This window comes from Lontra canadensis, unplaced genomic scaffold (assembly GCF_010015895.1).
Source record: "Lontra canadensis isolate GAN:19392208 unplaced genomic scaffold, GSC_riverotter_1.0 scaffold6, whole genome shotgun sequence".
Taxonomy (NCBI): domain Eukaryota; kingdom Metazoa; phylum Chordata; class Mammalia; order Carnivora; family Mustelidae; genus Lontra; species Lontra canadensis.
In genome coordinates this window covers 20,372,163-20,385,482 of record NW_022631000.1, presented here as the reverse complement: position 1 = coordinate 20,385,482, position 13,320 = coordinate 20,372,163, and the positions used below count along the sequence as shown (strand labels likewise).

At 34.9% G+C, this 13,320-nt stretch overlaps 1 protein-coding gene across 8 annotated transcripts in view; it reads right to left on the bottom strand.

The window, feature by feature from the left end:
• Positions 1-13,320, bottom strand: part of STXBP5L (syntaxin binding protein 5 like) — a 411,609-nt gene that overhangs the window by 296,227 nt on the left and 102,062 nt on the right. For all 8 annotated transcript variants that reach the window (XM_032852349.1, XM_032852345.1, XM_032852351.1 and 5 more), the window contains exons 4-5: positions 6,170-6,251; positions 4,570-4,670 (exon numbers count right to left, since the gene is read on the bottom strand). In XM_032852349.1, coding sequence (XP_032708240.1) covers positions 4,570-4,670; positions 6,170-6,251 — 183 coding nt within the window. The remainder of the gene's footprint in view (positions 1-4,569; positions 4,671-6,169; positions 6,252-13,320) is intronic.

Here is a 13,320-nt window from a genome sequence, read left to right as displayed (position 1 = left end):
CAAGACACAAAACAAATGAGAAAAAGGGAAAAATAGAGAGAGAGAGAGAGAAAGACAAACTAAGAAAAAGACTCTTAACCTGTTGGTAACCAGAGGGGAGGTGGGAGTGGGGTTGGGTTAAAATAGGAGATGGGTATCAAGGAGTCACTTGTGATGAGCACCGGGTGATGTATGGAATTGTTGAATCACTAATTGTACACCTGAAGCAAATATTACATTATATGTTAACTATACTGAAATTTTAAAAAAAGCTTATGACTAAACCTAACAAAATGTGGAAGACCTCAGAAAAATTCATTAATGTTATTTAGAGAACTCAAAGAAGACTTAAGAAAGTGGAGGATATAACATATACCATGGTTCATTGACTGAATGATTCAATATTGTCACCGTGAATGACAATGAATCAATATTGCCATCCTGCATCATCATGGGATATGTCAGTGCTCTTCAAAGTAGTCTACAGATTCAAAGTATTTTTTTTTCTTATTTACTGTATAACTGGAGGTTTGACCCTCTTAATCCCATTTACCTATTTTGCTCACCACCCCCTTCCCAGGCAACCACCAGTTTGTTCTATTTATAAGTCTGTTTGTTTTGTTTTGTTTAGATATCACATGTAAATTATATCATATGGTATTTTTTTCTGTCTGATTTATTTCATTTAGCATGTTACCCTCTAGGTCCATCCATGCTATCACAAATGGTAAGATCTCATTCTTTTTTTAATCAATCAGTAATATTCTATCCTATCTATATCACACACGCACACATACATCTATACACATACCACATCTTTACCTATTCATCTATTGATGGACACTGAGGTTGCTTCCATACTTTGACTGTTATAAATGTTGCAATGAACATGAGTCCATATACCTTTTCAAATTAGTATTTCTAATCAAAACCTCAGCAAATGTGTTTGTGAAATATAAGAAGTTATTTTTTTAACTTTATTTTTTCAGTGTTCCAAGATACATTGTTTATGCATCACACCATGTATTTCTAAAATTTAAGTGGAAATACAAAAGTTAAGTTTAAGCAAGAGAATTAAAGTAGAATGGTTAATCGAACTGAGGAATATTCACTAAGTTGAATACTACATAACAATGAAAGTAATAAACTATAGCTACATAAAACATGGATGAAATTTTTAAATATAACATTAGCAAAAGAAGCCAAACACAAACAAGAATGTATGTATGATATCATTTGTATAATTTTCCAAACAACAGATAAAACTAATTTATAGTGTTTAAAATCAGGAGAGTGTGTATTAGGTAGTGACTGAAAGATAAAATGAGGGGGTGGTTGTGGGTCTAGTAATTTTCTGTTTCTTGATTTCTGCATTTGTTACAGGGTAAATTATCTCACGGTATAAATTTAACATTTACACTGCTTTTTTAAAATGTGTTTTTATTTTAAGATTTTATTTTTAAGCTATTTCTACACTCAACATGGGGCTTGAACCCATAACCTTGAGATCAAGAGTTGCATGCTCCATCAACTAAGCCAGCCAGGCATCCCTGCACAGTTTCTTGATTTGGTAACATTTACACACACAACCAAAAGAAAAAAAACAAGGAAGTTTTTTATACACTGATAAGGAATGATCTTTAGAATAAATTCCAAAGAGAATGAAACAAGATACAAAACTGTATAACATGTTACAATTTGTGTAACAGAAATATATATATTCATATTTGCTTACATACACACACACACACTCACACATGTAAGGAAAAAATTATGTTACATATAATTGCCTTTATGCATATATAATTAATCTCTCAAAAGATATAATAAATTAATAAGTAACACTATTCACCTCCATTGATGGGGTCTAAGGGTCCAAGTAACAGGAGTAGAAGATAAATCCTTCACTGTATATACAACTTACATCTTTTGAATGTCAAACCAGGTAAATATGTTAATTCTTAAAGAAAATTTTAAAATAAACATGATGCAAGTTTCCTTTATAAAGCAATAGTATATTTTAAATTGGGGTTATAAACTTCCCCAAAAGCCAACTCCAGTAGATCAAGCTTGCTAGATAATTTCATAAATTATAGGGTTCTTAAAATATTCCTTCCCTTCAGCGTAGGTGATAGTCCTTAGAAACACTCCGATGATATCAACTAACAGAATACCACAGAAATAAAAAAATAAACTCTGATACAATAAGTACAAATAAGTTAATATCTTCATGTCATAGTCTACCTATTGAATTTTACTTGAAAACCATATAAAACAATGCTATGCTTTTCCCATTATATAATTTATGATCAGTGTTATCAAGGACTATTAACATGTCTAAAATATGAATGTCTTATTTTATTCATTTTCAGATCATGCAGCACAGAAATCAAAACAATCTTTCTTCCATATTTAGCTTTAAAATCAGATTTGAAAGGAATCCAAGGATCATTCCACAGAAGCAGCTGAAATATCTAAACCTATTTCTCATTACTGCCTTCAAAGATTATAAGACCAAAAGCTAAAGGTGCCCTATAAAAAATAAATAAAAACCTAAAATGTATAGCATAAAGTATATAAATTAAATATATATATGACAGAAACATAAGGATATATAGAAATTTACATAGTCAACTGGTTAATTTAAGAAGGCTCAGAGTTCCAAAAGAGGGTTGGTTAAATTCTCCTTTATAGATCAAAACCTCTATTCACCATACATTTAAAAATATATCTCTCCCTACAGGAACTGTGATAGTTACTGATTATTTCCATTAATGATATTTTCAAATTCAAGATAATAAATTTATCTTCAAAATGATAGATACCCTATTTTTGCAAGCATGAAAATAAGCAATGCCATAGAATCAAAATTCTATGATTCTATGATACGTCCAAAAACTGTCAGCTTGGTCTTTTATGTTGCTAACAGGTAAATCCACATCAATTGAGATAATAAAATTATAACTGAAAATCATCACCATCAATTGTTTCTTTCCCCCCACCCCAAAAAGGGCCATAAAAAGGGCCAGAACATTTCCTTCAACAGTCCAACGGTGAGGTTAAAAAACCTATTTTGTCCATCCACACAGAAGTGTAGGGCCAGATCTACTTAAATCATTTAAACAAACAAAAATCATACAAGCAGAGAAAGTGATAAAATCAATATGTCAGTATCTGAGTAATAAATATTTTTAGAGCTAAAAAACAGGAACAGTATAATAACTCTTGACTGATTTTTAAATTTTTTAATACCCTGAAATTTCTGCTGTATTAATTACTTTAAAATTTAAGATAAAATAACCAAAATTAGATCTAATCTAAATAAAGAAATTCTATCTGGTTTTAGCAGACATCTAAAATATAAATTCCCTCCTCTCAAAATACACTGGATATAATGAAAATTCCCATTGATGCTAAATCCTAAAATACCATAGACATAACACTCATGAATATTACTCAGAATATTGAAGGTTAATGACTTAAATAGTACAGTATGCATAAGAGTAGAAAAAGAAAAACTTTGGGTAAATAAAAGAATGTTTGCATAACTGCCATCCTTTTTTCTCACATACTTATAGAAACAGACTTACTTCTTCCAACTCTGTTCATGTAGTAACAATTCCTTATTAAACTATTATCATTCAACAAAATAAAATAAGCACTATCTTGAGTTCTTAGCAGTGACAGCCTGCCTGCATTATTCACCTACCTCAGTTTGAATAGTATTTGCTAATCTGTGTAAATTTACTTCTCAAAGGTTTCTTTTTCTTTCATTAACATCAAATTTTCCTGTGATGACCCTTCTCCTTCACTGCAAAGAGTTAGATTGTTTTCCAAATAATAAACAAATATCAGGTTATTTTTCAGTTAAATTACAGAGACAGATAATGAAATAAAAATTTTACTTATCTCCAGGCAGATTATCAATTGAGTAGATGTAAATTATGTTTGAGGTTTAACTGACACCAACATTAGAAACATTAAAGTTTGGTAGATTGTTACAAATAAAATCTAGTAATTTTTCCTATATCTATTCATTTAATTTTCTCTTTCAGATTATTAATATTTCATTCTAAATTGGGGGAATCTAAATTCTGGTCAAATTACCATCTTGGAAAACATCAAGCTTCTATATGTAATATTGCTCAACACTTACTACCAACATTTTTGGAATCTAAAACTTTTGTCTCAGGTTTTTTCATGTTAAAATATTTAAGCAAAAGAGTTTAGTGTAGGACATAACTGCCATGATCAAAAGGTATAAAAAAAATTTAGTATTTACTTGACTTTCAAATTTTAAGTCTGAGTTTTCAGCACCATGGCCTAGAGAAAAATAAATGCATCATTGCTGCAGTGCCAGTTTATAGCGAGAACAGAAATGTTAGGAGTTCCCCTTTAGATGCTTAATCTAATTAATTATGAATTTTCTATGAATTTTACTATAAAAACAAGCATAACATCAAATTTTTTCTAGATTTTAAGGTTCTGAAAAAAAACAAAAAACAACTAGTCTTCCAAAAGTTAACCTGAAACTTCTCAGGAAATACTTTTCTCATACATCAAGAAATTGTTTAACTCAAACATTCTTACCGTTCTCGGTTAAATTTAAGAGAATGAAGAATAGCTGGCTTTTTTTGTCTGAGATTCCACAAATGAAGGGTATCATCTGAACTTGCACTAACCAAAGCACCCTGAAACAAAAAAGAAGACAAAATAAGTGAGTGACTTCCTTAAGTTTTGTTAAGCAAAAACAAACTTCCTTTTGTTAAGCAAAAACAAGCTAATTTACTAAATTTTTTGCTATTTGATGAGTTATTTGTATCTCTATAACCTACAAATATAGGGAAAAACAACTGTATGTACTTTAATCAGGAAGGTTAAGAATGCTGAGTAGAAGCAAGAGAATTTCTGGACTGGTCTGGATGACTAACTCAAGAAATATGCATTCACCACCAGAAAGAAATAATTATTGTAAGCATCATTAGGACTATTAGGGATTATTGTATTTTCTTTGGGAAAACTAACTTTAATTTTCTTGTCTTGTCACACACATACTATGTGTTTTATTTCCCTCTCTTATTGTGGTATCTCATAGCAAGTATACCTACAAGGTAAAATATGCTACGTTTGTCAATAAGGAGAATTTCACTGACTTCTGAGAAAGAGTTTGAACTGAGAGAAGTAAAAGGTGGACATCTGCCAACATCACAAATTTTTCATTCCTTAAGAGTCTCTGACACAAAAGTCTATGAACCATTTTACCCATGTTTATGATTATAAAATTCTTAGAGAAAAACATATATGAAAATATGTGGAGATATTGAGTAAAAGATTATTCATACCATAAGAAAACAATCAGCAGTACTTCATTTTTTTTTTTTTTCCTCAAGGCATTGAGTTCAGTCTGCTAAGTGCCTGAATTTGGTATGGCACAAATTTTTAAGGCATTTTTGCATTGACAGCTCACTTAACTGAAAACAGCTCTAAAAGACACAATGATCCACTTAAAATGTGAATAATAACAATGAGCACAGAAGGCCTTAAGAAGCCTCTAACTAATGGAATATCTGTAACTTTTCCAAGCTTTATAAATACATACTCTGTCGTTAGGAAGTTCCTTATCACCACAGGTCTATAGAATAGGAATAGAGTAGGGAAACAATCATCGTAATAGCTATGGATGAATAAATAAATAAATATGCGTATATGTACCAATAAGTAAATCTGAATATATATACAGATAGCAGAACCCATAGGTAAATAACTGAAAAGGTTATTTCATGAAAGATAAGGGTAAAACATGAAGTTAATGCTGATTATAAAATTCAAATTAGGATCCCGAAGAAAAGTTTAATAGTCAATGGAGCAATCCGAATTTTAGTAATTTAAAAAAAAAAATGTAAATAATTAATCTATAAATTATGCTGCATAATAAGAACAGGATCTTCTGGTGTATGCAAACTTTCTCCTTTAAAATTTAATAGACAAACATTGACGTAGTCTTTTATAAGAAATGTGACCATGAATAATATTGCACACAAATATACCTTTAAATATTTAGACTATATAAAATATAACATATTTAAATAAAAATAATATATTTTATATAACATAATATAAAAAAGGTCACATCAACTAATGTAGTGTGTATATGTACGTCTCTGTGATAAAGAGTCAAGAAAATCCTTACCTCATTGATCAAGAATTGGAGCTGTAGGACAGCTGCACCACTTTCATGTTGGCAATAACAATCAACGCCAGGTCTCCCAAGTCTAGTATATTAAAAGTCAAGGATTCTAACATTTTAATTAGTACTAATATTAATGAGTAAAGTAAAAACTAACTTACTTAATATCTAATGTTTTGTTTTTTAGTTATCCTTATTTTTGTAAATATAGAGTCAAAAAATCTTAGTTGATACAAATTACATTATGTAGCATAAAACATTAACAAAATGGCCAAATAGGACTTCTCTTGCACATATGGCCTCCTTGACAACAATAACTTGCCATCTATGCACAAACAAAAGTGCTTTCCTGGGAGCTTCCAGATCTAGATAGGAGACTGCAAAACCACAGTACAGACCAAGAATGAAGAAAGTTGTTTTGAGAAGACAGGCTTGTGCCAGGCAGCTGATTTTCTGACTGTAGTCTAGCTACAGAAACAGAAATACCTTGTACCCCCTGAGAATTCAACTACAGATAGCCTATTCAGTTTGGGGTCTGTCACCAGCATGTGCTTTATGCCAAGAGATCTTGGAAGCATCACCCACGCATCAGGTGATAGTTATACAGACCTCAATTCAGCTGTGGATCCAGCAGTGGCATTTGAACCAGCACTAGCTCTTTTTGGCTACGGTGTGGGAGCCATTGGAGGTAAGGCCCCCCAAATTCAGGCAGATTAAAGATTCTGAAATGGCCTTGTAACTGGGCTCCAGCCCATCCCAGCCACAATATAGGAACAATCTTGCTGGTGCAGGGACCCTATTGGAGACACTCTTGTGTTTCTGTCAGTCTGTCAGTCTGTCAGTCGTCCTGAAGGTCCAGGGTCCCAGCAGAAGACATTCCCATCTGTGCATTTGATGATCTGAAAGGCCCTCATCCTCTACTCCCCGCCCCTTCCAGTCACGGACCACGCTACAGATACTCCCATCTGTGCTCAGAGGGATCCTGAAAGGGCCAGTACATGAACCCAGAGTCCTCAGAGTCATAGTCAGCAGTCCTGAGGGTCCAGGGTCCCAGCGGAAAACATTCCTAGCTACAAACCTGATTACTCTGAAAGGGCCTTATGTTTAGCTCCAGCTTCTCCAACTGCAATCTGTGAATAGTACTGCTGACACAGAAACCCAGCAGGAGACACTCCTGTTTATACTCCCAGAGATCCCTATACTGGGTACTAGCCCCTCCCAGCCTCAATCCATGAGCAGTCCTACAGGCACGGGGAATCGGTAAGAGACACAACTATACCTCAAAAGATCCTGAAAGGGCCCTATATTTGGCTTGAGCCCCTCTGGTCATGGTCAGGGGCCAATCCAACCTATCCAGTAACTTGGAGGGAGACATACCATCTGTTCCCCCAAAGCCAGGTCTGCAAACCTTAATCTTGGCTGTGGAATGTGAATCAGGCCTGAAGCTCAGTTCCAGCACCTCTTTGCCACAGTTCAGGATCAATCCTGCCCACCCAGGGAGCCAGTCAGTAATTAGGCAGCAGTTCTCCCAGGGACCTGATGGGAGCCACATCCACCATTTACCTGATCATAGGCTCACTGACTATTTACCTGATAATAGGACACATATGTGGAACCTTGCCCAATACCACCCTACTGACAAGGTATTAGAGGCAGTTGTATGCACCCAGGGACCAAAAGTGATCCACACTGGCCTAAGCCCTTGTAACAAGCCCAACCAGACTCCATTGCAGATCCAGTGACAACATTGTAAATGGCTCCAACACAGCACACCTGCCAAGTCTGGAGATAATATTATCAGCGCAGGGAATGGGACAAGAAAAGGTCTTTATCTTCTAGTCTGTAAAGACTGAAAGAGGTCTTTGCCCCTACAAATGCACAGACATCAATGCAAGGCAACATGGATCTTGAGAAATCAAACATATATGACATCACAAAAGACACTGATAGCACTCCAGTAATGGACTTCACAAGCACACAGATAACATCATACTTGGTTTAAGAAGTTGAAAGTTCTACCTTTAAAATCAAGAAGACAACAGTGCTCACTCTTACCACACCCATTCAGCATAGTACTAGAAGTCTTAAGAAGAACAATAAAGCAAGAAAAAGAAATAAAAGAAGAAGTAAAACTGTCTTTGCAGATGACATAATATTATACATAGAAAACTCTAAAGATAATACCAAAAAAATTAGAAGCAATGAATGAATTTAGTAAAGTTGCAGGATACAAAACCAACATACAAAAATTAGTTGCATTTCTATACATTAACAATAAAGTATCAGAAAGAGAAGAAAACAATCCCACTTACAATAACAAAAAACACAACAAAACAAAACAAAAAACAAATAACAACAATAAAATACTTAGGAATAAATTTAACCAAGGAGGTGAAAGATCTATAAAATTAAAACTATAAGGTAATAATAAAAGAACTGAAGAAGACACAGATAGGAAAACACCTGTGTACATGGACTGTAAGAATTAATATTGTTAAAATGTCCATACTACTCACAGCTATGTATGAATTTGTTGCAATTCCTATAAAAATTCCAGTTTTTACAGAAATAGGAAAAAAAATCCAAAATTTGTATGGAACTAGGATAGACCCCAAACAGCCAAAGTACTCGTAAGAAAAAAGAATAAAGCTGGAAGTATCACACTTCCTGATTTCAAACTGTACTAGAAAGCTAAAGTAACCAAAACCATATGATTCTAACATAAAGACACATACCAATAAAACAGAATCAAAAGCCCAGAAATAAACCCAATAGCCCAGAAATAAACCCTCCCATGTACAGTCAACTGATATTTGACAAAGGAGCCCAGATTACACAATAGAGAAAGGACAGTCTCTTCAATAAATGGTGTTGGGTATTTTCTATATATAGAAATAGATATTCACATACCAAAAAAAAAAAAAAAAGAAATTGAACTCTCCTATTAGTCACAAAAATTAACATGAAATAGATTAAAAACTTAAATATAACACCTAAAACCACAAAACTACAAGAAAACAGAGGAAAAAATTTCCTTTACATTGATCTTGACAATGAGTTTTTACATATGACACCAAAAAGCACAACAAAAGCAAAAATAAACACGCAGAACTACATCAAACTAAAAATCTTCTACATAGCAAAAGACAATTGACAGAATGAAGAAATGACCTGTACGATGGGAGAAAATATTTGTGAACTATATATCAGATAAGAGGTTAATATCTAACATGTATAAAGAAGTCATAAAAATCAAAAACAAAATTTTTAAAAATTGGACAAATACCCGAATACATTTTCACAAAGACATACAAATGGCTAATATGCATACTAGAAGAGTCTCAACATCAATAATCACAGAAATGCAAATCTGAAACCACAATGAGGTATTTACCTCACATTTGTTAGAATGGTTATCAAGACAAGAGATAAGAGAAGATGGGAAGATGACAAAGTAGGAGTATGCTAAGCTCATCTCATCCCACAAATATAATGAGATAACACTAACATCGGTTTAAATAATTCAGAAAAGAAGACTGGCAGAACAAACTCTACAACTAAAGGTAGAGAGTAGGCCACATTGAAGAGGTTAGGAAGAGAGGAGATATGGCAAGAAACTAAATGGACTATGGGCTGTCCGCAGGGTCGAGAGTGCATCCAGACATAAAGAAAGGAGAGAAATAGACCATCACACTGGAGAGTCCGCATGAGGAAGATGAATAAAATTTGGCTTGGAAAACTAGAGGGGCCAAATTTTGTGAGTTCCTACAACCAATGTGACTTAAAGCCCGGAATTTTAAAAATCAGCTACTCAGTTCTGGAAGAACACAGAAGGCATAGGAAGCTGAGTCCTCACTCTTAAAGAGATAGCACTATAAACAGTCCACAGAGATATAGCACAGAAGCAACAGTTTGAAAAATATCTGGGAAGAGTGGAGGGAGAGTTATTTTGCATGTCTGGATGGGTAGGGCTCACTAAGGGACTTCTCCAGGAACGAAGGAGATGGCAGGCACTATTTCTTTCCCCCACCTGTCTCCCCTAGTATGAATCTTGATGCATCAAGAGAAAAGAGAACAGTTACATACTAGAGAAAGCTCATAAGGCAATCGGCAGAGTTTTCAGCAGAAGTTCTGCTGGCCCAAAGGGAGTGACATGAAATAGTCAAAGTGCTGAAAGGAAAAAAATTGCAGCCAAAAATATTCTATCCAGAAAGGCTACCATTCAGAATACAATGAGAGATAATGAGTTTCCCATACAAAGAAAAGCTAAAGGAGTTCATGACCATTAAACAAGACATACAAGAAATGTTAAAAGGGACCCTGAATAGAAATGAAAGACCATAAGTAAGAGCTAGAAAGGTAGGAAGCACAAAAGCGTTACAAAAAAATAATTATTTTTTTAAAATGTATAGCTGTAAAACTTAGTCAATGAACTCACAAAAAAAAGCATGTAAATTATAAGACCATACCTATAATGTGGAGAAGTAACAAGTAAACAATGGGTTCAAACTTTAGCAACCATCAACTTAATATAAGCTAGTATATGCAGATGATGATATATGAAAACACAATGGTAACCTTATGGACACTGGTAAAAACCAATAAATATGCAAAAGATAAAGAGAAGTGTTGCAAAGATGGTGGAGGAGGGTCGCCTGGGTGGCCCAGTGGGTTAAAGCCTCTGCCTTTGGCTCAGGTCATGATCTCAGGGTCCTGAGATGGAGCCCTGCATTGGGCTTTCTGCTCAGCAGGAAGCCTGCTTCTCCCCTCCCCCATCGCCCTGCCTGCCTCTCTGCCTACTTGTGATCTCTGTCTGTCAAATAAATAAATAAAATCTTAAAAAAAAAAAAAAAAAGATGGTGGAGGAGTAGGGGACCCTATCTCAATCAGTCTCTTTAATTGAGCTACCAGACCATTCTGAACACCCAGGAAATCGACCTGTGATGTAAGAAGATATATTTGGATCTCTACAAACAGACTATCTCCAGGTTGTTGGTCTTGAGGTATGAAGGGGGGGTTGTGATTCTGCAGGCAGATATGAAAAGATAAACAGAAGCGGTGTGGGGGGAGGCTCTGGATCCTGTGCCACCAGAGCACAAAAGCCTCCCATGCTGGGGACCAGGAACAGACAGGTAGCAGTGGGGAAAGGACTTGAGGTCACCCCTCAGACTGAAACCTGGAGCTACTGAGGCAAGCGTGTGAACTGGGGCATCTGGTGGTTTTAAAAACACAAAGGGCAGAGACATGCTTGGATCTGGAAGCAAGGGATGGGAGTGTTGCTATGGGGCACAAAACCCAGAATGCTGCAGTTTTTAGCAGCACAGACAGAAACAGAGACAGTGTGGCCTGGAGAGCACACTGAAGAAAATCCTGCAATCTCTGTTCTGAGGCAGAGGTTTGGATATGGTCACTTTTGCTCTGACTCTCAGAAGAGACACGGAAAGCCACCAGGGAAAGCCGCCAGAGAAAAAAGCCCCCCCCCAAAAAAAAACGGTTTTTACTGAGCCCATCTCCCCTCTACCCAAACAGGGTTGCCTGAGTAACAATGCAGCAGGCCCCTCCCTCAAAAGACAGGCTGAAAGTACAAGAGGCTGACAACCCTAAAGTCCCTATCAAACAGATGCATCTTGCTTGGGTTGTGGTCAATAACTTGGATTCTGTATATTCCCTCAACCACTCCTCAACAGAATGACTGAGAGGAGGAACACACAACCCAAGAAAGACACAGGGACTGTAACCTCTGCCACAGAACTAATCGATATGGATATAAGCAAGATGTAAGAAATAGACTTAAGGGTAACAGTAATGATGATGATAGCTAGGATGGAGAAAACCATTAATGGCAATATAGATTAAGGGCAGAAACAAGAGCTGATCTGGCAGAATTTAAAAGATTTTATCTATGAGATCCCATCTAATCTAGATACTCTAACAGAGTAAATGAGACAGAAGAATGAATTAGTGGATCTAGAAGTCAAACTGATAGAAAAGAAGGAACAGGAGGAAGCCTGGAATAAACAACTTAATATCCATGAAAACAGAATTAGAGAAATAATATCTCTTCTTAATTTTCTTCTAGAAACAATTTATAGTTTTCAGTGCACAATTCTTTTGCATCCTTGGTTAAATTTATTCCTAAATATTTTGGTCCTTTTCATGTTATTGTAAATGAATCTGTTTTCTTAATTTCCTTTTCAGATTGTTTACTGTTAGTGTATAGTAAAAACAAATATTTATTTGTTGATTTTGTATCTTGCAGCTTTGCTAGATTCATTTATTACTTCCAACAATCTTACGTGTGCAAAAGCATCAGGGTTTCTCCTTTATTCATGAAAGATAATTTCCTAAATAATTATATGCTGTTGAGTTTTTCTTCTAACACTTTAAATATTTTACTCTATTTTTTCTTCCATGGTTTCTAAATAAAAGCCCACTGTAATTCTTATCCTTGTTCTTCTGTGGTGAGGCTGTTTCCTTCTTATAGCTTCCTTAAACATTTCTCTTTGCTTTGCTTATCTACAGACATATGCCTACTGAAATTTTCTTTATTAAAAATTTATCTTGCTTCATGTTTTCTGAGATTCCTTGGTCTTCAATTTGGTTTCTGTTATTACATCTGAAAAGTTCTCAGTCATCATTACTTTGAATATTGTTCTTCTATCTGTTCATTCTGCTCTTTCAGGTTGTTCAAAAACATTTATATTACACCTTCTGAAATTGTCACACAACTATTAATATTCTAATGTGTTTTTCTCCCATTATTTCTCTTTACATTTCCATTTGGGAAATTTCTATTGACCTATTTTCAAACTTAGTGAGTTTATTCCTTCTTTGAGTCCAGTCTGTTAAAAAGCCCAGTCAGTGTATTCTTCATTTCTCTACAGTGTTTTTGATATCTGACATTTCCTTTAGAATATTTCTCTTTAAAAAAAAAAAAAAGATTTTATTTATTTGAGAGAGAGAGAGTGCATGAATGAGCATGAGGAGCAGCAGGAGAGGGACAAGCAGACTCCATGCTGAGCAATGAGCCTGATACAGGGCTTGATCCCATGACCCTGAGATCATGACCTGAACTGAAATCAAGAGCCGGGTGCTTAACAAACTGAGCCACCTGGGCGCCCCTTGTTTTGAATTATTTCTTGGAATTTCCATCA